Source organism: Xenia sp. Carnegie-2017, unplaced genomic scaffold (assembly GCF_021976095.1).
Source record: "Xenia sp. Carnegie-2017 unplaced genomic scaffold, XeniaSp_v1 HiC_scaffold_14, whole genome shotgun sequence".
Classification (NCBI taxonomy): Eukaryota; Metazoa; Cnidaria; class Anthozoa; order Malacalcyonacea; family Xeniidae; genus Xenia; species Xenia sp. Carnegie-2017.
The window spans coordinates 10,049,166-10,073,705 of record NW_025813447.1 but is presented as its reverse complement, the minus strand read 5'-3'; the positions used below and the strand labels follow the sequence as shown (position 1 = coordinate 10,073,705).

At 32.9% G+C, this 24,540-nt stretch overlaps 1 protein-coding gene and 2 long non-coding RNA genes across 5 annotated transcripts in view; 2 read left to right on the top strand and 1 right to left on the bottom strand.

Annotated features, from left to right (window-relative positions):
* Positions 1–17,237, top strand: part of LOC124435558 — a 59,708-nt gene extending 42,471 nt beyond the window's left edge. Inside the window, exons 1-5 of one of the 3 annotated variants that reach the window (XM_046985558.1) lie at positions 9,741–9,908; positions 15,717–15,818; positions 15,892–16,188; positions 16,263–16,577; positions 16,724–17,237. In XM_046985558.1, the coding sequence (XP_046841514.1) occupies positions 15,764–15,818; positions 15,892–16,188; positions 16,263–16,577; positions 16,724–16,950 (894 nt within the window). In that variant the 5' untranslated portion in view covers positions 9,741–9,908; positions 15,717–15,763 and the 3' untranslated portion in view covers positions 16,951–17,237. Of the gene's footprint in view, positions 1–9,740; positions 9,909–15,311; positions 15,391–15,716; positions 15,819–15,891; positions 16,189–16,262; positions 16,578–16,723 lie in introns of those variants that run through there. The other 2 variants (XM_046985556.1, XM_046985557.1) reach the window with 2 other exon arrangements.
* On the top strand, positions 517–737 carry LOC124435590. The gene is made up of 2 exons (XR_006945063.1): positions 517–560; positions 635–737. It is a non-coding gene; the product is annotated as an uncharacterized LOC124435590 (long non-coding RNA).
* A 3,920-nt stretch (positions 17,238–21,157) lies between the features above and the next one.
* Positions 21,158–24,440, bottom strand: LOC124433724. The gene is made up of 2 exons (XR_006944585.1): positions 24,376–24,440; positions 21,158–21,215 (listed from the first exon to the last, which is right to left on the bottom strand). It is a non-coding gene; the product is annotated as an uncharacterized LOC124433724 (long non-coding RNA).
* Between the last annotated feature and the right edge of the window lie 100 nt (positions 24,441–24,540).

Below are 24,540 nucleotides of genomic sequence, written 5' to 3'. Positions count from 1 at the left end.
AATAAATGCTTCATAAAATGAGCAGTTCACGTGTGTAATAATGAGCATTAAATAATGAATTTTCTGAAAAACAATCTTTGTCTTCTTTAGGTGTCTTTAACAACTTTATATATACATGCATAATATGTGTAGTGTTCATGAGCAAGAATGTGCATAATAAAACAGACAACGAGACTACTAACAATAAGCCAGGTACAAAAACAAATAATGATTTGAATCATGATGAAAATAAGTTAACGTTAATATTCATTTTCTATAGTTTCAGTCCTCAAAGAAAAAGTTGTCTCAATTTATAATGAAAACTTCACTGACATTCCCAAGGACAGGGAGCCATATTATGTTAAAGTTCAACGATGTGTCATCGATAAAGATAATCTTCCTACATGTTCATTATGTTGGTCCCAACCTATGACATTGACAGAAGTCGAGATTGTCGTTCCTGATTTAAAAATTACACAAAATTTTACAAATATATTGTATATAATCACACTTCTTGTTACCTGGAAGAGAACTTGCAGCTGTGAACTTTAATCTACACAAGAATCTATCTTCAAACGAAAGTAAGGACTTCTGTATTTAATTAAAATTTAAACTGAGATCTAAATTTGAAACGCTTTTCCTTTTGTGTTTACAGTTAACGAAACAGAATTTACAACAAAAGTAAAATACAATCCACCAAACGTGAGAACATGTAATGACTATTGCAAGCATCCACAACCTCGTTTTCATCTGCACAGTGAATATACAAAGGTTCTTTTAAATTATCTCTTTATCCCATTCACTCAATGCTTGCCTGGTTGCAAAGCAACAGAAAAATGAAGAATGTCAAAACAAAAACCCTAGATGGTTCAACCCGTTTGAAGTCATTAAAGAACATACATCTTGCAATCTCTGGAACAAAAGTCCATAAAGTAGCATACGCAGTGATCCAGGTAAAAATTTTCAATTATGATTGAAAAATTTAACAAAAAGCGTACTGTGTGTAATTAGATGTGCACAACTTTTGAGAAAAATTGCAAAATAATCATGTTTTACGATTTGCTTCATGATCTTATTTCCATAAAATTTCTCTACAGAAAGTCGACCCCAGGTGCTAAATAAAGGGTTATTTGTTTACATCACATCACCTAAATTGATGTTAGTTGCCTTCATTCTCTCGACTGTCCTCATCTCAATACTCATTCTGGACTGTAATCTGTGTCATCGTAAGAAAGGAATAATGTATTCGATAAAGAGTTGTGGAAAGAATGAAGAGTGTAAAGACTGCGTAAGAATACAGCAGACTATGATAGAAGTAGTTTAAGTATCAGTAGTTTTTATGTCACATTTCTGCTAAAAACGAAGACATGAATGAATAAAGCATATGAAACCAGGCCCATCGGAAGCTGTGGGGTTTGGGCAGGCTGCAACCCCCTTTCAGTAATTTTCAAAATTGTTGTGAAAATTTAACAAGCCCCAGCTTTTCCCCAAATCTTCTAGGAGAAAGTCACATACCGTAGAGTCTCGAAATAATAAGCTGCCCGGGCTATTTCAATTTTAAAAAGGTGGCTAATTTAATGGTGCGGTTACTTTCAGTGGAAGGATATTTCGAGACTCTAAGATATTTGAATTTTCAGACCCCCCCATTCTTACTTAGAGCTTCCGACGGCGGTGAAAACAAGAAATGGCTGAACATTGTGTTGTGCGACAAGATGAATGACGTACAACTCATGACACTCCACGCAACGCTATTAAAGTGTATGAATTGTTTTTAGCAGAAACTGTGATCCTAATATTCTAATAATTGGATAATATTCTAAAAGCTGTATAACATTTGCACTAATTTCTGCCAAATCAACATTTATACTAGATATTTTTAATTAAATTAAGTTTTCTTTATTGATATTAAACTGGAATTCATGATTAATAGTGAATGTGATGAAAGTTTACGTGTTTTGAGAGCAGTAAAATGGGCAAGTTTTGTTGTTGCATCTTTTAGCAACTTTTTGCTCATCTTGTGGGCATCCACTGAAGAAGGTTTTTAAAAGCCTTTTTTCCTCGTAAACAAGAATTATAAGACCAAAGGAATGATCAAGTCAGTTGGAAGATCATCATTTCAAGAGCTTTCCTTTTCAGTGATAAGTTTATGGATTAGGCTGACTATTATAACAAAGAACGTCCAATTAGATTAGAAAAGTAAATTTAGTAAAGTCAAAAGAACCAGTTGAAACTTTGGTTACCTTTCATGCACGAAAATGTGTTTATATAACCGCGTTTTATTTTCTTTGATTGTGGACTAACTCAAGCATGAATAGACTACTTTAAGTACAAAGAGTAAATAGATAAAATCTTGGATAATAACTGAACCAAATGCAATAATGACCAAATCAATTCAAGTGTTTTAGGGAACAAGCAACTTTTTATTTGCAAAGGTAGTTGCAACGAAATTGTTATTTTTAGATAAAACGTTTGTTATTTGCACCGCAATTAACGTAGCCGATATTCCGTCTTATGTCCAGCGTATCAGTGGCGTGCGTCACGAAGCCAGAGTAGGGCCTGGGACCAATGGGAAAATACTGGCCCTTCTTAAAAAATATTAGCTATTGCGCAACAGAAAATTATTTCATAAGAATCATAACTATCTTCTCCTTTCTCTTTTGAGTTATAAATATCATATTTTCCTTCATAAATTATTTAATTATATGTTTAAAAGATAGTTATATTGAGTTTCATTGAAGTTGATTTAAATTTTATATAAATGGTTGGTCATTAAATAAATAGATCAGTAGCTAAATCATTGCTAATTTTATGCTGATTACCAAAGAATAACACGTGCAAAATGTTAATATGGCGGACGATTTTTAATTCTTGCAATTCAAAAATAAAGCAAAGGAATGGACCGTTTCGCCCTCAACGAATTAATAAATGACACACAAGAATGACGCCGAATCATCAAACAAATTTAACTTTGTTGCATTTTAAAACGTTGTATAAAACGTCAAACTCACTTGACCTGTCTCGCATTGAAGGTCACAAAAGTCGTTTAACTGTCTCAATTCTGAAGAGCTAGACAGTATTTTGACTAAATTGATTAGTGATAAATGACTTAGGAATGTATCTATAATTTGCCAATCACAACAAATGATAACCACAAACAAGTTAAAAATTATTAATTATGTCGCGTATAGTGAAAAGCACTTTCTAGCCAAAAGACATCGCGATGCCGTTAACGATATAAAATTTTCTCCCGACGGTCATTATTTAGCGAGCACTTCCCACGACACAACAATTAGAATATGGCAGACAGAGACTGGCGCATGTGCAATGATACTAGACGACTCTGTAGGGGCTGTCAAGAAACTGTGTCACTCACCTCTAGAAGGTCACATGATGAGTATATCAGGTCCAGGAAATTTTGTGAGTGTGTGGAACACAACATCTTATGTGGTAGAGAAGGTCTTGGAAGCTGACAACGGTAGAGAGATTCGGGTATATATCCTGCAATAAACACGTAAATTACTACTTCTGTAATGTTGATATTTGATGCCGAGAAAAATGGTGGAATCTAAACGCAAAATTCAAAGTTTTTGCTTATGTGTTTCATATGCGAAAAAACAGATGACAAATTTAGTGAACTTTATTTTACAGAACATAGCTATAACACCAGACGGAATGGTAATTATTGGGCTGTCCGAAGACAACAAAATCACACTTTGGGCTACGATGACAGATAATTGTGTGCCTAATCGAAGGTTTGTAAAAATGAAATGATTTGTTGAGGTTTTGAGGCAGTCGTTCAGACATTCAATCAAAAAGACATGATCGCAAAACTGACGTTTTTGAAGAACTGATCAACCAATGCATTAAGAATACGAGTTAAGCAAAAAAGGATTTAGAAGACTTTAATTGATTATTATATGGCAAGCGTCACTTACAGAAACATGGCGCGCTTTGATTGGCTCAGAAACATTTTTGCCAGTCCATTATTTTCCCGTAATCGACCATGGTCCGAAACACATAGTTTTACTGTCAAATGTAAAGAAACTTCGTAATGCAGAGCAAAACGCAAAATAAACGAAACAAAAAACTACTTACGAATGTGATTCGAAGGAAAAACACTTGGAAAACAGTTAAACTATCCAGACGATACAATTTGAAACGATTAATTTTTTATGGACGAAAACTAGAAAAGTGAAAGCCAACCCGTAAAAACAGCAAGGACGTGAAAGAAAGCAAGCTTTGTTTCAGGTGAAATAATGCCATGTAATAATCTTTTTAATAACCTCACTTTCTCAGTCTTTACTGAGAAATATCAGACCTTTGTCTTTTTCTACAAACCTCGCCCTACAGGCTCGGTCTGTACAAGAAGACATCAGTCCGATATTTCTCCGTAAAGAACTCAAGCTCGGTTATTAAGGGCTTAATATTGTAACTGGATTTCAGGGAAATTGCATCGGGATTTCGGGGCGACAATGGTTGAATTCGAGGGAGCTAGTTAAGTAGCAGAATTTTGGGCTCATACAATTATCTTTAAGTACTCGCACACCCTATATAAATTTCACCTTGTCTTGAAGCAAAGGAAACAGTTGGGGTTACCCTAAGAATATGCAAACAATGGCAGCAAATATATTAGATAATCACAGCGAATATATAAATGATTCTGTTCTGTATAGAGTCACTCATTATTCAAAAATATGAAGACTATACACTAAAAAACAGTCGATATGTAATAGAAAAACCTCAAAGCGCAGCAGCAGCTGTCATATATACTCAATACACACTTATCCTCGTATCAAACATTTTAATGTCAGTACACTTTCACGATAATTAAAATTTATCTTTATATTCGGTACCTTCTTTAAGTTACAGCATTCTTTATTAACCTCTTCTGCAAAACGCTTTCAAAATCTCGGTAAAAGTACATTACTTACACGTTTGTAATTGAAAACAGCAGCGTGCTTCTGTGTCCCATCCTCGTCATTATTGAAACCCAAAATGAAGCATTCGACTGCATGGCGTAAACTTCAATTATTGTACTCACAGATTACCAATTGGCGAATTATCAAAGTCATTGTATCTCTTAATTCTCAAGTGAAGGTAGTTATTGTTTAGCAATGCTAGAGAGCATGAACACTTCTGCTTTATACAATACATATGCATAAAGAATTGTTAATGAGTTCAATAGAGTTATTAATATGAAATTCATTCGTATTATTCTATTGAAATGCTGTCACTGTTTGCTTATTGGTGGGTTGCAAATATCCTCCTGAGAGTAAGAGAACAATGGAATGCTGGCCATGTTGGATGAAATTTGGATTGTAAATAAGAAAATCCTTTGTTAAAATCATCCAGCATTGCGACTATGACGTAGCTTGCAACCCAAGAATTGCTTTGATTACCGTACGTTTTAACTTTCCTTCACTTTTGATGAATTTGAGAAATGCACTCCTATATATAGAGAGAGCATGAAAAAATACTGAAAAGTGTATTGGTGAGTAAAGGCAGTTATTTTTAAAAATAATTTAAGTATCGAGTAGGATTTTCTGCATGCTGTTGTTAAGACGACTTGATCCTTTCTTACATCGCAAAAAAAGTTACTAAACTTATGAATATTAATATTAAAGAATGCAAAAGTCGACCCCACCTCAGAAATGTATTTTATTTCACATACAGAACAACTCCTCACATGAAAGGTGTTACGACAATTGCTCTGCATGACGATGGCAATGAATGGTGCATCGCAACTGCTGATAGAGATGGAGTCATTAATATTTGGAATTAAACGTTTGGAAATAAGATATTTCGTTCAAGCAACAAAATCTGGAATGAAACCATGAAACATCTAGGAGTGGAAAATAATCTCGGAATAAGATTATGAACATGCTTAACTTTATGAATGCCAAAAATCACTAAAGGCTGCTTCTTAGCATACACATATAGTAATTGATGTAACTTTAATGTGCATGGCATAATTTGACCTTTCAAGTATAGTTTTATTTGTTGGGTTATACGGTTACATAAATTGAAAGAAACAGGAAAAAACTTATTAAAATATTTATTTCGAATACAACAAAAATCGAATAAACAAAAAGTAAAAGAACAATCCAATCAATTAAAACTTACCTGTTTTAACACTGATAAGTGACTCTCGAACATTCGTCGTAACTCCAATATTTTGCACAACAGGATCTGCGCATGCGCAGGGAAATTTCTGTGCCGTGCTATTTCCTAAACTACTGGGACTACGGCGATGATCTTTAGCTCATGTGAAAGCTGTCGACGAGCCCTTTCGAATGAGCTATTGAAAATCGCCGTGACTCCAATATTTTGCGAGATAGGATATGCGCACGCGCAAAGTAATTCTGCACATGCGCAGTGCTATCTCCTAAACTACTGGAGCTACGGCGATCGCATTTAGCTCATCTGAAAGCTCTCGACGAGCCCTTTCGAATGAGCTATTGAAAATCGCCGTAACTCCAATATTTTGCGAGATAGGATCTGCGCATGCGCGAGAGCATTTCTGCGTATGCGCAGTGCTACCTCCTAAACTAAGAGTAAAGTGATAGGCCATCAGCAGAGATGATGAGTCAGCACGGGCGACGAGTTAGTAATATAAGTAATTAACAATTTAACAGTTGCACGTAGCACATGTCGTCATGGAGCAAGAAATGACACTCAACTGTTATTGGTTAGTTTCAGTACATTTAATCGTAAATAGCAATGTACTACAAATTATGTAACAGCAACGTAAAATTCAGTAAGAGTGAAAAATTCTCTGATAAAATGTCTGCAAAAAATTTCATACGTTTCCCTCCTCGCTATATGATGAAGTATAATTGTAGAAATTGGAAAACTCAAAAGCCTTCTAGTGGCTTAGCAGCTTAGCTCTAAATTTAAAACGGCTGAAGTTGAAGACGAAACGTCGAGAGTAATCACCCTTACCATTACTTTCGCGATGGCCGTGTTGAAAAATCATAGCTACGTCTGTCATGCTTATTATAAAAAGCTGACGTCAGTCAGAGTTAAGTTGACTCTGAAGATGAGTACCGCTAAGGTTGTCGAAACGTCAGTCTACATCAATACCAACAGTTCTCCTCAGGACTCAACTAACCTGGCTGATCTTCATTCACAAACATGTTATGATACTCCCGGGGTTCAACCATTCACTTTATTACTGTTTTGTGTTAGTGACCTGTCGTTTTTTGGTGAAACTTGCCGAAATTGTGAAAATATTAGCCTGTTAAGACCAATACATACGTCGAAGACACGCGATATCAATGACCATCGCACACGTGATGACAAACATTGCCTACAGCTGTGAATCAAGGAATATATTTGGATAAATCGATTCTAAAGAAGCGTTAAGTGATTTCTAGGCAGCCGATGATGTATAAACAATTGACAAGCTTGAAATCGTCAGCTTGCAACGTACCACTTATGTCACAGGTCATAAAATTGCCGTGTTTTCCTAACTATTTTAATTGCATTATTGCCTCCGTGGAGAATATTAATTACGTACGCACTCTCCAAAACTCGTTTCATGTACTACTTAAATAAATATTACAGCATCAATATTGTTGCCAACGAAGTGCCAGGTGGAAACAATTCTCAATATAAATATTAGAGCCCAACAAATAATTTTAAACATAGACAAAAACAATTTGGTTTTATGAAATTTATTAAAAGAGTGACGTTTCGTCTTTACCCAAGACATCTAGTTAGTCTGAAGACACCTAATTGGTCAAGACATTTTACTCAAGACACCTAATTAGTCTGAAATATCTTGAGTAAAACTAAACGTCACTCTTTAAATAAATTTCATAAAACCAAATTGTTTATGATATGTTTAAAATTATTGTTGGGCTCATATTATATTAGAATACAACATCAACTAATTTCGTTGATAGCGACGACTTTGTCAAATGACATCAATTTTAATTCTTGTGTTTTGATGGATATATATTTCTTTAATGCAAGACTTTTTGTCTTATTTAGATGTCCTGAAAACATCAATTATACGTGGGTAGTATACATTATGCATGGCATTTGACAAAATATCAAGGCAACTAATTAGAATGCGCATTATGTACGTAATATAAAAGTCAAGTGTTACATTTCCGTAAAAAAGTCGAAAGAAACAGGAAAAAATTTATCAAACAATTTATTTAGAAATACAACTAATAAGAAATGAGGAAAAGTAGAAGAACAATCCAATGAGTTAAAACTTATCAATTTACCCTGTAATAAGTGACTTTATGGTTAACACACTTGATGTTTGTACATTCGATGAATTTTTTCAAGAGATTAATTTAACACATTTTATGTTAACACATTGCGTAATTCGCTGAAAATCTCTACGTGCTTGACATTAAATTTTTAGATATATTTTACCTACAACATCGATGAAATTAAATTGACATTAAAACTTCAAATCTAAACATTTATGCACCGAACGACCTCGACTGACTGTAGTACTTTGAGAACATAGAGATGTTAGCAATGAAAATTACTTCCTCAATCTCAAAGCAAACTAACATTCTTAATAACAATTTTATTCTACATCATATATTTCTATGTTCCAAAAAAACCACTTCGTACTAATCATTTTGTATTATATTATTCTATTTGTTAGTTTTTCGGCAAAGGCGCGCGCCGCCGCTTCGCCCATCACTAAATCCACCCCGTCATTACCCCAAATTGCAACTAAAATTAATTTAGTTTCAGGTATCATTGACTGAGGAATTACTCCAAAGCTAGTTAAAGATTTAAGTAAAATGTTTTAAGCCTCGATTGTTTGCATGGAGAATTCTTCAAACTTATTGGCAAAACATCAAGCTAAATCGCTTTCATTTAACAATCACATTTTCGATATTGTGGATGAAAATTCTAGTTTTAGTTCACAGTCACGTTACTAAGCAAAAATAATTCGAAACTGACCACAATAATAAAACCACAATGCGAAACCGAACTGTTATGATAAATAATTACATGCACATAAGCAACCATTTTCATTGTTTAGTTAACGTCACAATACTAACTAAAACGTGACTAAAGATAACCTCAATTAACTTGCCTAGCGCATATCATGTATGATAATGTATGATATAATGTTGTACACCAAACATATGTACTCAAGATTTTAACATAATTATCGAATCCACTGAAAACAGATTAGTAGCTACATCATAAAATAATGTATGATTACAACAAAACGAACCGTCTTTTAAAAGACTATTTAAAGCTAATGGTCAATTTTACTTGACTTGCCACGGCATTTTGACATGATTACAAGTTAAGAATGAAAGGGTTTTAAAATAAAATAAAGATATTTACACAGACAGATTTCTTTATATAGACACAATGCCTTTCCCCATAGTAATAACACCAGGTACTATACACCACTAACCACTATACCAAACTCTATTTAAAAACAAAATGTAACAAATTACATGAACATACTGTGAATGAAGCTTGAGTGAATAATATATTTCTGTAATGAAAAAAATCAGGTAGCCACACATGTTTTACGAAAAGATTTTATGTTTTGGACTGAATGCTTTCAAAAACATTTTTCTGAAACAACATGAAAATTTCCGTCGAAACTGACTTGCGGTTAGCACATAAAAACACATCATCCTTATTCTTACAGCGCATTTCGGAGGCAAGGAAGAACTTTCACTCCTTTCGAACAAACTGGAAGATTCCAGTTAGCAAAAAGTAGAGCAATAAATAGACTGACAATTGGAGATTCATTCATACTTTGTACTCGGCTGCACATACAAGAACAGCTGAAGACTGTCAAAAAATAGCAAACCAAAGAAAATCGAAATTATTGTGAGAAATCGTTCGCTCGCTCATATTGGAAAAAGAAAAGCAATGGGTGAGTCAAAACTACAGTTGTTGTAAAATTATCGGCAGTTTATATATTGGTAAATGTAATGATTTCTTCAGCGAATACTTTTTTAAAATAATAAAAATGGAGCACATGAATTTAAAATCTTACAAAAAAAACTGACAAACATTATCTCACAGTAGGGCGGAGCTCTGATCTCATGCAATACTGAATGATAATTAATTTGCAGTAACTCTAACATAAGCCAATATACGTCATAAGATCTAATCAAGTTAGCTTGCTATTAATAAAAACAGTGCCGGACCGGGGTACGTCAAAAAATAAATTACTGCAGCTCCTTTTACAATATATTTACAAGTTTACAAACATTTTAGATGCAAGTGCATTGGTAAACTTATATTCATTAGAAATTCCGAACCAATAGTGTTTTTGAACGTATTTTTCGAATATAAAATCGAATTGAGCTATATAACTTTATTTTGCCGAACGCTTAGTCCGCTTATGATTTAAAAACAAATTTTGTCGGCAAAAAATATTTGGAACTTCAACATACATAGACGTTTTCCGCCGTGCAAACAAGGATGACGTTATTACAAAAACTCTCTATACAAAGAGATAATGAAACAATGACGCAAAAAACGTCATTTGCAGTAATGAGTGCGTGACTAACAATGTACGTATTGTATAAAAATACCTATTTTACAAAGTGTTATAGTTAAATTTGCGAGTGTAAAGTGAACGGACTGAAGAAAAAGCAAAAGGTAATCATTATTTAGTCTTAAATATTTCATCTAGTTCTCTCGTGGTTATTTCGAAGTCATTCGTGTCTCTAAATAACCATAACTCTACACACCATAAGGAAAGCATTGTAAGATTTAATAAAACATTTTTTAATAAGTGTAAAATTTTCGATGGCAGACTTTAATAGGGTTGTCTATAATAAAGTATTTTATTGAACATTAATATGTTAAGAATTTCAACAGTTCGTTTCTGTGATATTGTAGTGATTTATGCGTATTTCAAAGGAAACCCCACCTATGTTAGTCAACGGTTTCTTTTTGTTTAATCAATGTTTTGGTAAGATAAATAGGGGATTAATAACCAGGACAAGCAGACAATTTTAAGTAAAATAAAATAAAACAAATTCCGAAAACAGACATCTCGTTTTCTTAATAATCAAAATGATACAAGAGTTATAGACAACAGATTGTGTAATATTTTGTCTTTATTCCAAAGACATCATCAGACTAACAGGGGATGGATAAATAGTCTTCTTCATATTCAATGATTAATATTACGTATACATTTACACAATATGTCATCAGATAAGTAAATACGAAAGTATACATACACATAACAATACAAAATTTGCATCTACAGCAAAAGATTATTTCGGGAAGATATAACGACAAATTCGTCTTGGTTTAGAGTAAAATTTGACGACTCTACTAAAATACTTGTCTGTTTAGCCCACCTGCCTTTGTGAGTACAAATTCGAGCAAAAAAACCTTTTGGCAAGATATAGCATATGACATTTAACGCGCATAGGTGTAGTTAGAGCATGACTCATTACAGACAATTTCGTCATCGCCTGTTTAAACGTACTTTGCATACAATTCTAATTGCTGTAATTTCATCAGCGATACATTCCAACTGATATGATACATTCCAACTGATTCGATACACTCCAACTGATTTGATACATTCCAACTGATTTCATCCATTTCAAATGATTTTATACATTCGGATTCCAACTGATTTTATACAATACAAATGATTTACAACACTACCTATTCATAAATAGTTGTAGTTGTTGTAATTCAGGTGATACTTACTCGTATCAAATTTGATCATTTATCGTACAAGAATTCGAAAGTAAAGATGAATTGCCATCGCCGATAATCGTTCACGTGTAAATTTCTTATGTTGTAAATGTTGTAAGAGTTGGACAAGTTCAACTTCTTGAACAGCTCTCGATTTGTCTGCGATTAAATTACAACAATTACAACAATGACAACGTGCGTTTACTTATAGTTGTAATTGCTGCGAACGTTCATCACCGATCGAATTACAACAATTACAACTATATGTGAACTAGGCTTTATGGTAAAGTTGGTGCTGACAGACGAAAAACGTTTTCCTGCAGTTTCTTTTAAATCATGCACTCTTTATGACATTACCAATTAAGGAAGTTCGCAAATTTTTATTCTTTTAGCAGCTCAAGAGATAATTGTTTAATTGTATACATGTGTTAAGAGTATCTTTGTATAAGTCAAGCTTGAATTAATATCTACGATAACATAGCTAGATTTCTATCTTCAAGTTCTTATGTATCGAATGTAGTGTGGAATGTCTGAGACTGTTACAGTAACATTCCGATCGTTCACACAAAATCTTGGACGAAAACATTCAAAATTTAAAATATTTTACGAGTAAAGCTAAACTATCTTTTCAAAGCATTTCTATAATGCCAGAGATAAATTTAGCTCCTAATATGGTTTGAATTACTGAATGGGAATACCATAGACGCTCACGAAACACAAAGCAACCAATATTTGTCCTTATAATAACCCAGCATGACAGCAGTCGTGGGCGAATATATTATTTTCATTGTCTGTAATGTACAGGTCAATGCATATCAAAGACATACTGCAATAAATAACTAAAATTACCAATGATATCGAAACATTAAAAAGGGAAAACCCATCGAATATTTATGTGTAGATCTGATTAGTTACATAGAAAACTTTATTTTAGTAAAATACAAAACTTCTTCTGACAGCAAGCGGTCAAAAGGAGACTTTTGACAGCAAGCGGTTAAAAGGAGACTACTCAGTCTATTCTTCGGCAAACGACAAAATGAATAGCATGACAGCAGTCGTGGGCGAATATATTATTTTCATTGTCTGTAATATACAGGTCAATGCATATCAAAGACATGCTGCAATAAATAACTAAAATAAGCAATGATATCGAAACATTAGAAAGGAAAACCATCAGTATTTATGTGTAGATCTGATTAGTTACATGGAAAACTTTACTTTAGTAAAATACAAAACTTCTTCTGACAGCAAGCCGTCAAAAGGAGACTACTCAGTCTATTCTTCGGCAAACGACAAAATGAATATCAAATGCTTATGAACAGACATGAAAACCAGGCCGTATGCACAAGCTTAATCCACATAGTGGTAAAAATATCTTACGGTGCCCGACAGTGATTGTTTAATATTATACGATTTATATATGAGTAAAAATATCCTGCAATCTCAGTTTGATTTCGGTCTCAAAAAATCCCTTAAACTACGAAAGAGAGTTGTGCAAGAAGTTAATATTTTAACCGCTGCATACAAACAGAAACAATTGCTTTAACAATGAAAAATATGAAGATGTATAACCGGAATATTATTTGTGTAATAAGTACCGGCGTACATCGATGTTATAATAACTAATTATCATATTACAAAACGATGCTAATATGTAGTATTTGATTGTATATATTGAATAAGTTGTAAATAAATCAACACTGAACAACTGACAGAGCAAGACCCAAAGATAGCATGAAAGAATTAACGACATTGACGTTAACTTTTGGGTCGCGTTTATAACAGTTAACCGCAGCAAGTCCTTCACAGCTATGTACGTATTTTGGTGTTTGTTCACTGTAAAACAATATCCATTAGGAAACCAACAATGATATCGTGTTAAAACTTACAGAGCATGACCATGCAACTCTTGAGATGGCTAGGCTACCGCTTAACAGTTAATAGATTGTCACTTTGTCGTTTGCAAAGCTCAAATGCTTTGCTTTGCTGTCTTTGTTTTCAATTTAAGAAAATATTTTAATTCTTGCATTGATTAGCGTATTTGTCGTGGTGATTGACAATTGAGTAGTTCTTCAAAGAACAGTTGAACACCAAAATGAGGATATTACATAAAATTAAAATGACACGATGCATTTCGGCAAACTGCACCATAATTTTATAACTATCTTTATTTCAGTTTTCTACAGTTCTTAAGAACTACTTAAATTGTCGTTCACCAAGACAAATACGTTAATCAGAGCAATATTAAAGTTCGTGACCACAATAAAGTCTTTGTTTTATAAAAAAAATGTAATTTCCCTAAAACGTCATTGGAACTCATGCAATTGTCTAAATTCAAATCTGACTTTGCAATATTGTGCAGTCACTTTAATCTCTTCCCATACAGGCTATATACACAGTAATAGATTTCTGAAATGTGATTTCCCTACAACATCATTGGAACTGAATTGCGTTCAAAGCTGACTTTGCAATATTTTGAGAGCAATGAGCTGCCTGAATTACTTATTACTTATTTCCAAAAACAGACGAGTTGTTTTTTATATAGTAACTAACTAATTTGCAATTCTATATAGCTATCAAATAATTTTATGTTCTCGAACAAGTCATGGAGTTCATTTTTTGAATAAAGAATGCAAAATTGTCAAAAAAATAATACATATCCAATCGTTTTTAGCTGTAGTAATGACAACAATGATATAAATGTACCTTTAAAATTTTGTAACACGCAAATAGTTAAATGGATATATAGCCACCGTAGCACACCATAACCCATGACAAACAAAAATTATCAAAATCTACAAGAAGCGCTACAATGCGTGTTTGCTCCGCCTATTTTAAAAATATAGCCACGTAAAGAATTTGACACATCTTTGCTGCCCAGCTATATAAAAACAATCGAAAAGAAAAATTTACTGCGGAATTTTCCAGAAGCAAATCAACAATTACATCTCAATTAAATAGCTATGTAACTTGGCATTTTGACAATTTATTCTACCTAAAAATTCTTCTCATTTCATATTACTCACAAAACATGATAAATTGATAATTCAGTAATGTTTACGTCAAAATATAATGTGCCGACGTAGGATCGTTTAATTGAGAGATATGATTAACAATGTAAATATTTACTTTTTAAGCAAGTTGAGAGAAGGATAGGCCAGCCTGACCATAGTGCAGGATATGAGAGAATAATGAGAGAATAATTATGCTATGGGCCCACGCTTTCAGATTCTTCTTTATGATTTGAATTTTACAGTAACTTAATTAAGTGAAGCAAAAAATGGTTAAAGAGTAAGAAATCTTAACATTTTAAGTGCCAGTTTATAATTTAATAGCGACATAAAATACTTCAATATAAAACTGGTTGCATTACAGAGTTTTGACGAGCCATCTTCAATGGTTCAGGGATGAATAAACATTGATTGTATAGTAAATAAACAATTAAATGAGAGTACCTACATAATGATTACATATGAATGACATTCCGTTCAAATATATTCATAGTACTTATCAAAATATAGGATGTCTTTGAAGACTACTTTCCATCTCAATTGTGGTTAAAATCTTAAATTTTGAGGTTTATAAAACCATGCTATTGAAATTAGAGTATAAAAGACTTTCAGAACTCATTATTTATAAAAGCGAAGCTAAGTTGTGAATTATAAGAGAGACAATACACCTGACATTGTACAAGATATCTTTGAGAAATCAGCTTGCAAAAAAGAGAACAAATGGGTGAGCAACGCATGTTTCTTAATGATGGAGAAATGCATCAATTTAGTCTTCAAAAAAACTTATTTCATCAATTTCTTATAAATATGACAGTTAAAGATACTTTCATTTGTGTTGACAAATTTTTTTGTTGACATAAATCTACGATTAATGAATTTATTTTGTTAATAATATAATTGGGTGATTTACTGAAACACAACACACCATAACCCAAAATCCCTTGTACTTTTTCACGATAAAATAAATGCTTCATAAAATGAGCAGTTCTCGTGTGCAGTAATGAGCATTAAACGATGAATTTTCTGAAAAACAATCTTTGTCTTTTTTAGGTATCTTTAACAATTTCAAATATACATGTATAATATGTGTAGTGTTCATGAGCAAGATTGTGCATAGTGAAACAGAGAACAAGGCTACTATCGAAAAAACAGGTACAAAAATAAGTAATGATTTGAATCACGATGAAAAAAAGTTAACGTTAATATTCATTTTCTATTGTTTCAGTCCTGAAGCAAGAAGTTGTCTCAATTTATAATGAAAACTTCACTGACATTCCCAAGGACAGGGAGCCATATTATGTTAAAGTTCAACGATGTATCATCAAAAAAGAAAAAAATCCTACATGTTCATTATGTTGGCCCCAACCTATGACTTGGACAGAAGTCGAGATTGTCGTTCCTGATTTAAAAAACTACACAAAATTTTATAAATATGTTGTATATAATCACACTTCTTGTTACATGAGTACAAACTCAACAGCCTTGAACTTCGATCAACACAAGAATCTATCTTCAAACGAAAGTAAGGACTTCTGAATTTAATTGAAATTTAAACTGAGATTTAAATTTGAAACGCCTTTCCTTTTGTGTTTACAGTTAACGAAACAGAATTTACAACAAAAGTAAAATACAATCCACCAAACGTGAGAACATGTAATGACTATTGCAAGCATCCACAACCTCGTTTTCATCTGCACAGTGAATATACAAAGGTTCTTTTAAATTATCTCTTTATCCCATTCACTCATTGCTTGCCTGGTTGCAAAGCAACAGAGAAAATGAAGATTGTCAAAACAGTAACATTAGATGGTTCAACCCCATATGAAATTGTCAGGAATCACTCATCGTGCAATTTTTGGAATACAAAAGTCCATAAAAGTCCACTTTCCAATAACAGAAGCAGTGATCCAGGTAAAAAATTTTCAATTATGATTGAAAAATTTAACCAAAAAGCGTACTGTGTGTAATTAGATGTGCACAACTTTTGAGAAAAATTTAAAAATAAACATCTTTTACGATTTGCTTCATGATCTTATTTCCATAAAATTTCTCTACAGAAAGTCGACCCCGGGTGCTAAATAAAGGATTATTTGTTTACATTACATCACCTAAAATGATGCTAGTTGCCTTCATTCTCTCGACTGTCCTTATCTCAATACTCATTCTGGACTGTAATCTGTGTCATCGTAAGAAAGGAATAATGTATTCGATAAAAAGTTGTGGAAAGAATGAAGAGTGTGAAGACTGCGTAAGAAGACAGCAAACTATGATAGAAATGGTTTAAGAATCAGTAGTTTTTGGATCATACTTCTGCTTGGAACAAGACAGGAATAAATGAAGCACAATCAAACGGTTATTAGAAAACATGTATAAAGAAAAAACATTTAGAAGTTATGCTACGTTCGCACGAATATCTTGTTAATGAAGATATTTATCGAATGAGTTTACTTTAAATTTCTGTTACAGTGATATAAAACACAAATTATAAATATGAAGATTCAGAGCAATATAGCTTGTGTACACCTGGATGAACGGGATTTGAAAGAAAATAAACTAAACACCTTTCATGGAGACTAATGTCTGGAGTCTTAATGTTGAGTAAATGATAAGTACAAATTTTTGGTAAATGGAAACTTCTGTATTCTCGCACATTTTCCATCGTGACACCAAGATGCTGTGGATACAAGTATTGGCTTAAGGATAGAGAAATTAAAGCTTTTTTGTCCGATTATTTTTGAAATAATCACAGATGAAAAACACCGTAATGATTTTAGGGCAAAAATATGAATATATGCGAAGAACGCAAAGTTTAAATCCGTAATTTGAATCAACCATATAAAATGTTTCATGATTCCAAGAGATTATGAAAGAGGAAGCCGAACCCTTTGAATTAGTTTGGAAACTGTAACTGGCCTGTCATTTTGTATTATATTATTCTATTTGTTGGGTACTTTTCCGGCAAAGGGGAAGCGCGCGCCGCCGCTTCGCCCATCACTCTAAATCCGCCCCCCGTCACATTACCCACGCTAAATTTCCATTAAAAAGTAATTTAGTTTCAGGTATCATTGACTGAGGAATTACTCCAAAGTTAGTTAAAGATTTAAGTAAAATGTTTTGAACCTCGATTGTTTGCATGGAGAATTGTTCAAACTTATTGGCAAAACATCAAGCTAAATCGCTTTCATTTAACAATCATATTTTCGATATTATGGATGAAAAATTCTAGTTTTTAGTTCACATTCACGTTACTAAGCAAAAAATAATTCGAAACTGACCACAATAGTAAAACCACAATGCGAAACCGAAATGTTATGATAAATAATTACATGCACATAAGCAACCATATTCATTGTTTAGTTAACGTCACAATACTAACTAAAACGTTACTAAAGATAACCTAAATTAACTTGCCTAGCGCATATCATGTATGATAATGTATGATATAATGTTGTACACCAAACATATGTACTCCAAGATTTTAACATAATTATCGAATCCAATGAAAAACAGATCAGTAGCTACATCATAAAATAATGTATGATTACAACGAAACGAACCGTCTTTTAAAAAACTATTTAGAGCTAATGGTCAATTTTACTTGACTTGCCACGGCATTTTCAAATGATTACAAGTTAAGAATGAAAGGGTTTTAAAATAAAATAAAGATATTTGCACAGATAGATTTCTTTATATAGACACAATACCTTTCCCCATAGTAATAACACCAGGTACTATACACCACTAACCACTATACCACCAAACTCTAATTAAAAAACAAAAATGTAACAAATTACATGAACATACTGTGAATGAAGCTTGAGTGAATAATATATTTCTGTAATGAAAAAAATCAGGTAGCCACTGATCAGGCCTGACCTGAAAAAAATCAGGTTGAAAATTTCCGTCGAAACTGACATAAAAAAACACATCATCCTTAATCTGACAGCGCATTTCAGGTAGCAAAAAGTAGAGCAAATAAATAGAACCGACGCTTGGAGATTCATTCATACTTAGTACTCGGCTGCACATACAAGAACAACTGAAGACTGTCAAAAAATAGCAAACCAAAGAAAATCGAAATTATTGTGAGAAATCGTTCGCTCGCTCATATTGGAAAAAGAAAAGCAATGGGTGAATCAAAACTACAGTTGTTGTAAAATTATTGGCAGTTTATATATTGGTAAATGTAATGATTTCTTCAGCGAATACTTTTTTAAAATAATAAAAATGGAACACATGAATTTAAAATCTTACAAAAAAAACTGACAAACATTATCTCACAGTAGGGCGGAGCTCTGATCTCATGCAATACTGAATGATAATTAATTTGCAGTAACTCTAACATAAGCCAATATACGTCATAAGATCTAATCAAGTTAGCTTGCTGTTAATAAAAACAGTGCCGGACCGGGGTACGTCAAAAAATAAATTACTGCAGCTCCTTTTACAATATAGTTACAAGTTTACAAACATTTTAGATGCAAGTGCATTGGTAAACTTATATTCATTAGAAATTCCGAACCGATAGTGTTTTTGAAAGTAGTTTTCGAATATAAAATCGAATTGAGCTATATAACTTTATTTTGCCGAACGCTGAATCCGCTAATGATTTAATAACAAATTTTGTTGGCAAAATATTTGGGAATTCAACATACATATACGTTGTCCGCCGTGCAGACAAGGATGAGGTTATTACGAAAACTCTCTATACAAAGAGATATTGAAACAATGACGCAAAAAAGTCATTTGCAGCAATACGTGGGCGACTAACAATGTACGCACTGTATAAAAATACATATTTTACAAAGTGTCTATAGTGAAATTTGCTTATGAGTCCAAAGTGAACGGACTGAAGAAAAAGAAAAGGTAATCATTATATAGTCTTAAAATATTTCATTTAGTTCTCTCGTGGTTATTTAGAAGACATTCGTGTCTCTGAATAACCATAACTCTACACACCTTAAGGAAAGCATTGTAAGATTTAATAAAACATTTTTTAATAAGTATAAAATTTTCGATGGCAGACTTTAATAGGGTTTTCTTAATAATCAAAATGATACAAGAGTTTTAGACAACAGATTGTGTAATATTTTGTCTTTATTCCAAAGACATCATCAGACTAATAGGGGTTGGATAAATAGTCTTCTTTATTTTCAATGATTAATATAACGTACACATTTACACAATATCTCATCAGATAAGTAAATACAAAACTATACATACACATAACAATACAAAATTTGCATCTACTGCAACAGATTATTTCGGGAAGATATAACGATAAATTCGTTTTGGTTTAGAGTAAAATTTGACGACTCTACTAAAATACTTGTCTGTTTAGCCCACTTGCCTTTGTGAGTACAAATTCGAGCAAAAAACTTTTGGCAAGATATAGCATATGACATTTAACGCGCATAGGTGTAGTTAGAGCATGAGTCAGTACAGACAATTTCGTCATCGCCTGTTTAAGCGTACTTCGCATACAATTGTAATTGCTGTAATTTCATCAGCGATACCTTCCAACTGATTTGATACATTCCAACTGATTTGATACATTCCAACTGATTCGATACATTCCAACTGATTTGATACATTACAAATGATTTACAACACTACCTATTCATAAATAGTTGTAGTTGTTGTAATTCAGGTGATACTTACTGTTACCAAATTTGATCATTTATCGTACAAGAATTCGAAAGTAAAGATGAACTGCCATCACCGATAATCGTTCACGTGTAAATTTCTTATGTTGTAAATGTTGTAAAAGTTAGACAAGTTCAACTTCTAGAACAGCTCTCGATTTGTCTGCGATTAAATTGCAACAATTACAACAATGACAACGCGCGTTCACTTATAGTTGTAATTGCTGCAAACGTCCATCACCGATCGAATTACAACAATTACAACAATTACAGACGAAAAACGTTTTCCTGCAGTTTCTTTTACATCAAGCACAATTTATCACACTATCTATTAAGGAATTTCACAAATTTTTTTTTTTTTTAGCAGCTCAATAGATAATTGTTTATTCTATACATGTGTTAAGAGTATCTTTGTATAAGTCAAGCTTGAATTAATATCTACGATAACATAACTAGATTTCTATCTTCAGGTTCTTATGTATCGAATGTAGTGTGGAATGTCTGAGACTGTTACAGTAGCATTCCGATCGTTCACACGAAATGTTGGACGAAAACATTCAAAATTTAAAATATTTTACGAGTAAAGCTAAGCTATCTTTTCAAAGCATTTCTATAATGCCAGAGACAAATTTAGCGCCTAATATGGTTTGAATTACTGAATGAGAATACCATAGATGCTCACGAAACACAAAGCAACCAATATTTGCACGTATGTGTCCTTATAATAACCCAGCATGACAGCAGTCGTGGGCGAATATATTATTTTCATTGTCTGTAATGTACAGGTCAATGCATATCAAAGACATGCTGCAATAAACAACTAAAATAAGCAATGATATCGAAATATTAGAAAGCGAAAATCCATCGAATATTTCTGTGTAGATCTGATTAGTTACATGGAAAACTTTACTTTAGTAAAATACAAAACTTCTTCTGACAGCAAGCGGTCAAAGGAGACTACTCAGTCTATTCTTCGGCAAACGACAAAATGAATATCAAATGCTTATGAACAGACATGAAAACCAGGCCGTATGCACAAGCTTAATCCACATAGTGGTAAAAAATATCTTATGGTGCCCGACAGTGATTGTTTAATATTATACATGATTTATATATGAATAAAAATATCCTGCAATCTCGGTTAGATTTCGGTCTCAAAAAAATCCGTTAAACTACAAAAGAGAGTTGTGCAAGAAGTTAATATTTTTAACCGCTGCCTACAAACAGAAACCATTGCTTTAACAAATGAAAAATATGAAGATGCATAACCGGAATATTATTTGTGTAATAAGCCAATACACCGGCGTACATCGATGTTATAAAAACTAATAATCATATTACAAAACGATGCTAATATGTAGTGTTTGATTGCATATATTGAATAAGTTATAAATAAATCAACACTGAACAACTGACAAAGCAAGACCCAAAAGATAGCATAAAAGAATTAACGACATTGACGTTAACTTTTGGGTCGCGTTTATAACGGTTAACCGCAGCAAGTCCTTCACAGCTATGTACGTAATTTGGTGTTTGTTCACTGTAAAAACAATATCCATTAGGAAACCAACAATGATATCGTGTTAAAAACTTACAGAGCATGACCATGCAACTCTTGAGATGGCTTGCTACCGCTTAACAGTTAATAGATTGTCACTTTGTCGTTTGCAAAAGCTCAAATGCTTTGCTTTGCTGTCTTTTGTTTTCAATTTAAGAAAATATTTTAATTCTTGCATTGATTAGCGTATTTGTCGTGGTGATTGACAATTGAGTAGTTCTTCAAAGAACAGTTGAACACCAAAATGAGGATATTACATAAAATTAAAATGACACGATGCATTTCGGCAGACTTCACCATAATTTTATAACTATCTTTATTTCAGTTTTCTACAGTTCTTAAGAACTACTTAAATTGTCAATCACCATGACAAATACGTTAATGAGAGCAAAATTAAAGTTCGTGAACACAATAAAGTCTTTGTTTTATAAAAAAATGTAATTTCCCTAAAACGTCATTGGAACTCATGCAATTGCCTCAATTCAAATCGGACTTTGCAATACTGTGCAGTCACTTTAAACTCTTCCCATACAGGCTATATACACAGTAATAGATTTCTGAAATGTGATTTCCGTACAACATCATTGGAATTGAAGTGCGTCAAAACTGACTTTGCAATATTTTGAGAAAATGAGCTGCCTGAATTACTTATTACTTATTTCCACAAACAGACGAGTTGTTTTTTTATAGTAACTAACTAACTTGCAATTCTATATAGCTATCAAATAATTTTATGTTCTCGAACAAGTCATGGAGTTCATTTTTTTAATAAAGAATGCAAAATTGTCAAAAAAATAATACATATCCAATCGTTTTTAGCTGTAGTAATGACAACAATGATATAAATGTACCTTTAAAATTTTGTAACACGCAAATAGTTAAATGGATATATAGACACCGTAGCACACCATAACCTATGACAAACAAAAATTATCAAAATCTACAACAAGCGCTACAATGCGTATTTGCTCTTCCTATTTTAAAAATATAGCCACGTAAAGAATTTGACACATCTTTGTTGCCCAGCTATATAAAAACAATCGAAAAGAAAATTTTACCGCGGAATTTGCCAGAAACAAATCAACAATACATCTCAATTAAATAGCTATGTAACTTGGCATTTCGACAATTCATTCTACCTGTAAATTCTTCCCATTTCATATTACTCAAAAAACATGATAAATTGATAATTCAGTAATGTTTATGTCAAAATATAATGTGCCGACGTAGGATCGTTTAATTGAGCGATATTATTAACAATGTAAATATTTACTTTTTAAGCAAGTTGAGTGAAAGATAGGCCAGCCTGACCATAGTGCAGGATATGAGAGCATAATGAGAGAATAATTGTGCTATGGGCCCACGCTTTCAGATTCTTCTTTATGATTTAAATTTTACAGTAACTTAATTAAGTGAAGCAAAAAATTGTTAAAGGGTAAGAAATCTTAAGATTTTAAGTGCCAGTTTATAATTTAATAGCGACATAAAATACTTCAATATGAAACTGGTTGATTACAGAGTTTTGATGAGCCATCTTTAATGGTTCAGGGATGAATAAACATTAATTGTATAGTAAATAAACAATTAAACGAGTGTATCTACCAGGGGCGGATCCAGGGTGGTGCAACTGATGCGAGTGCATCAGTCATAAAATTGAATATTTCACAACATTATAACTTACAATCAATACGAGCAAAATGCCAGAAATATATCAGATTGGAACGTTTATAGTTTCTAAATGCTTTAAATACCTTAACACTGACAATATATTGACAACAGATGTACATTGATCATTGAGAAATATTGTTAAAAGCCTTCGTAGATTGTTTACATGTGAGTATCATATTGATTACAGCCGCATTATTTAAAAATGCGTCGCTAAATATGGCGTTTTTATGTGTCGACATTTTTGGCGAAAATTTGTTTCATCATCAGCAACACTGAGCTGAATTTGTACTACTACGTCACGGTGGCTAGATAGTGAATCACTACGTCACGGTGGCTAGATAGTGAATCACTACGTCACGGTGGGGAAAAAAGTGCACCAGTTGGTGCAACAGTCCCGAGTCTCTTTGGCCGAGTGAACCACCTAAACGTCACGAATTTCATTGTTTTTTAGCCTACGTCACGGTGGGAAATCGCTGCTGACTGTTGCACTTAAGCCCACGAACACCAAAATTTCATTCTGACTGGTGCACTTGAGCCAGCGTTATAAATCTTCAAACCTTCAAAATTATAATTACATGACTATGGCATTTGGCTTATTTATATTTTGAAGTCATCATGGCTGAAAGTAGGCATATATACGATCTTGGCTCATTGATTCAAGACAGTAAAACCAGCGAGATTTCTTCTGTAAGAAAGGATTATGAAGAAAAAGTCTCTGCTGCCATTCCGACTAAAACAGACTTCTTAGAGCTTCCGACGGCGGTGAAAACAAGAAATGGCTGAACATTGTGTTGTGCGACAAGATGAATGACGTACAAATCATGACACTCCACGCAACGCTATTAAAGTGTATGAATTGTTTTCAGCAGAAACTGTGATCGTAATATTCTAATAATTGGATAATATTCTAAAAGCTGTATAACATTTGCACTAATTTCTGCCAAATCAACATTTATACTAGATATTTTTAATTAAATTAAATTTTCTTTTAGTGATATTAAAC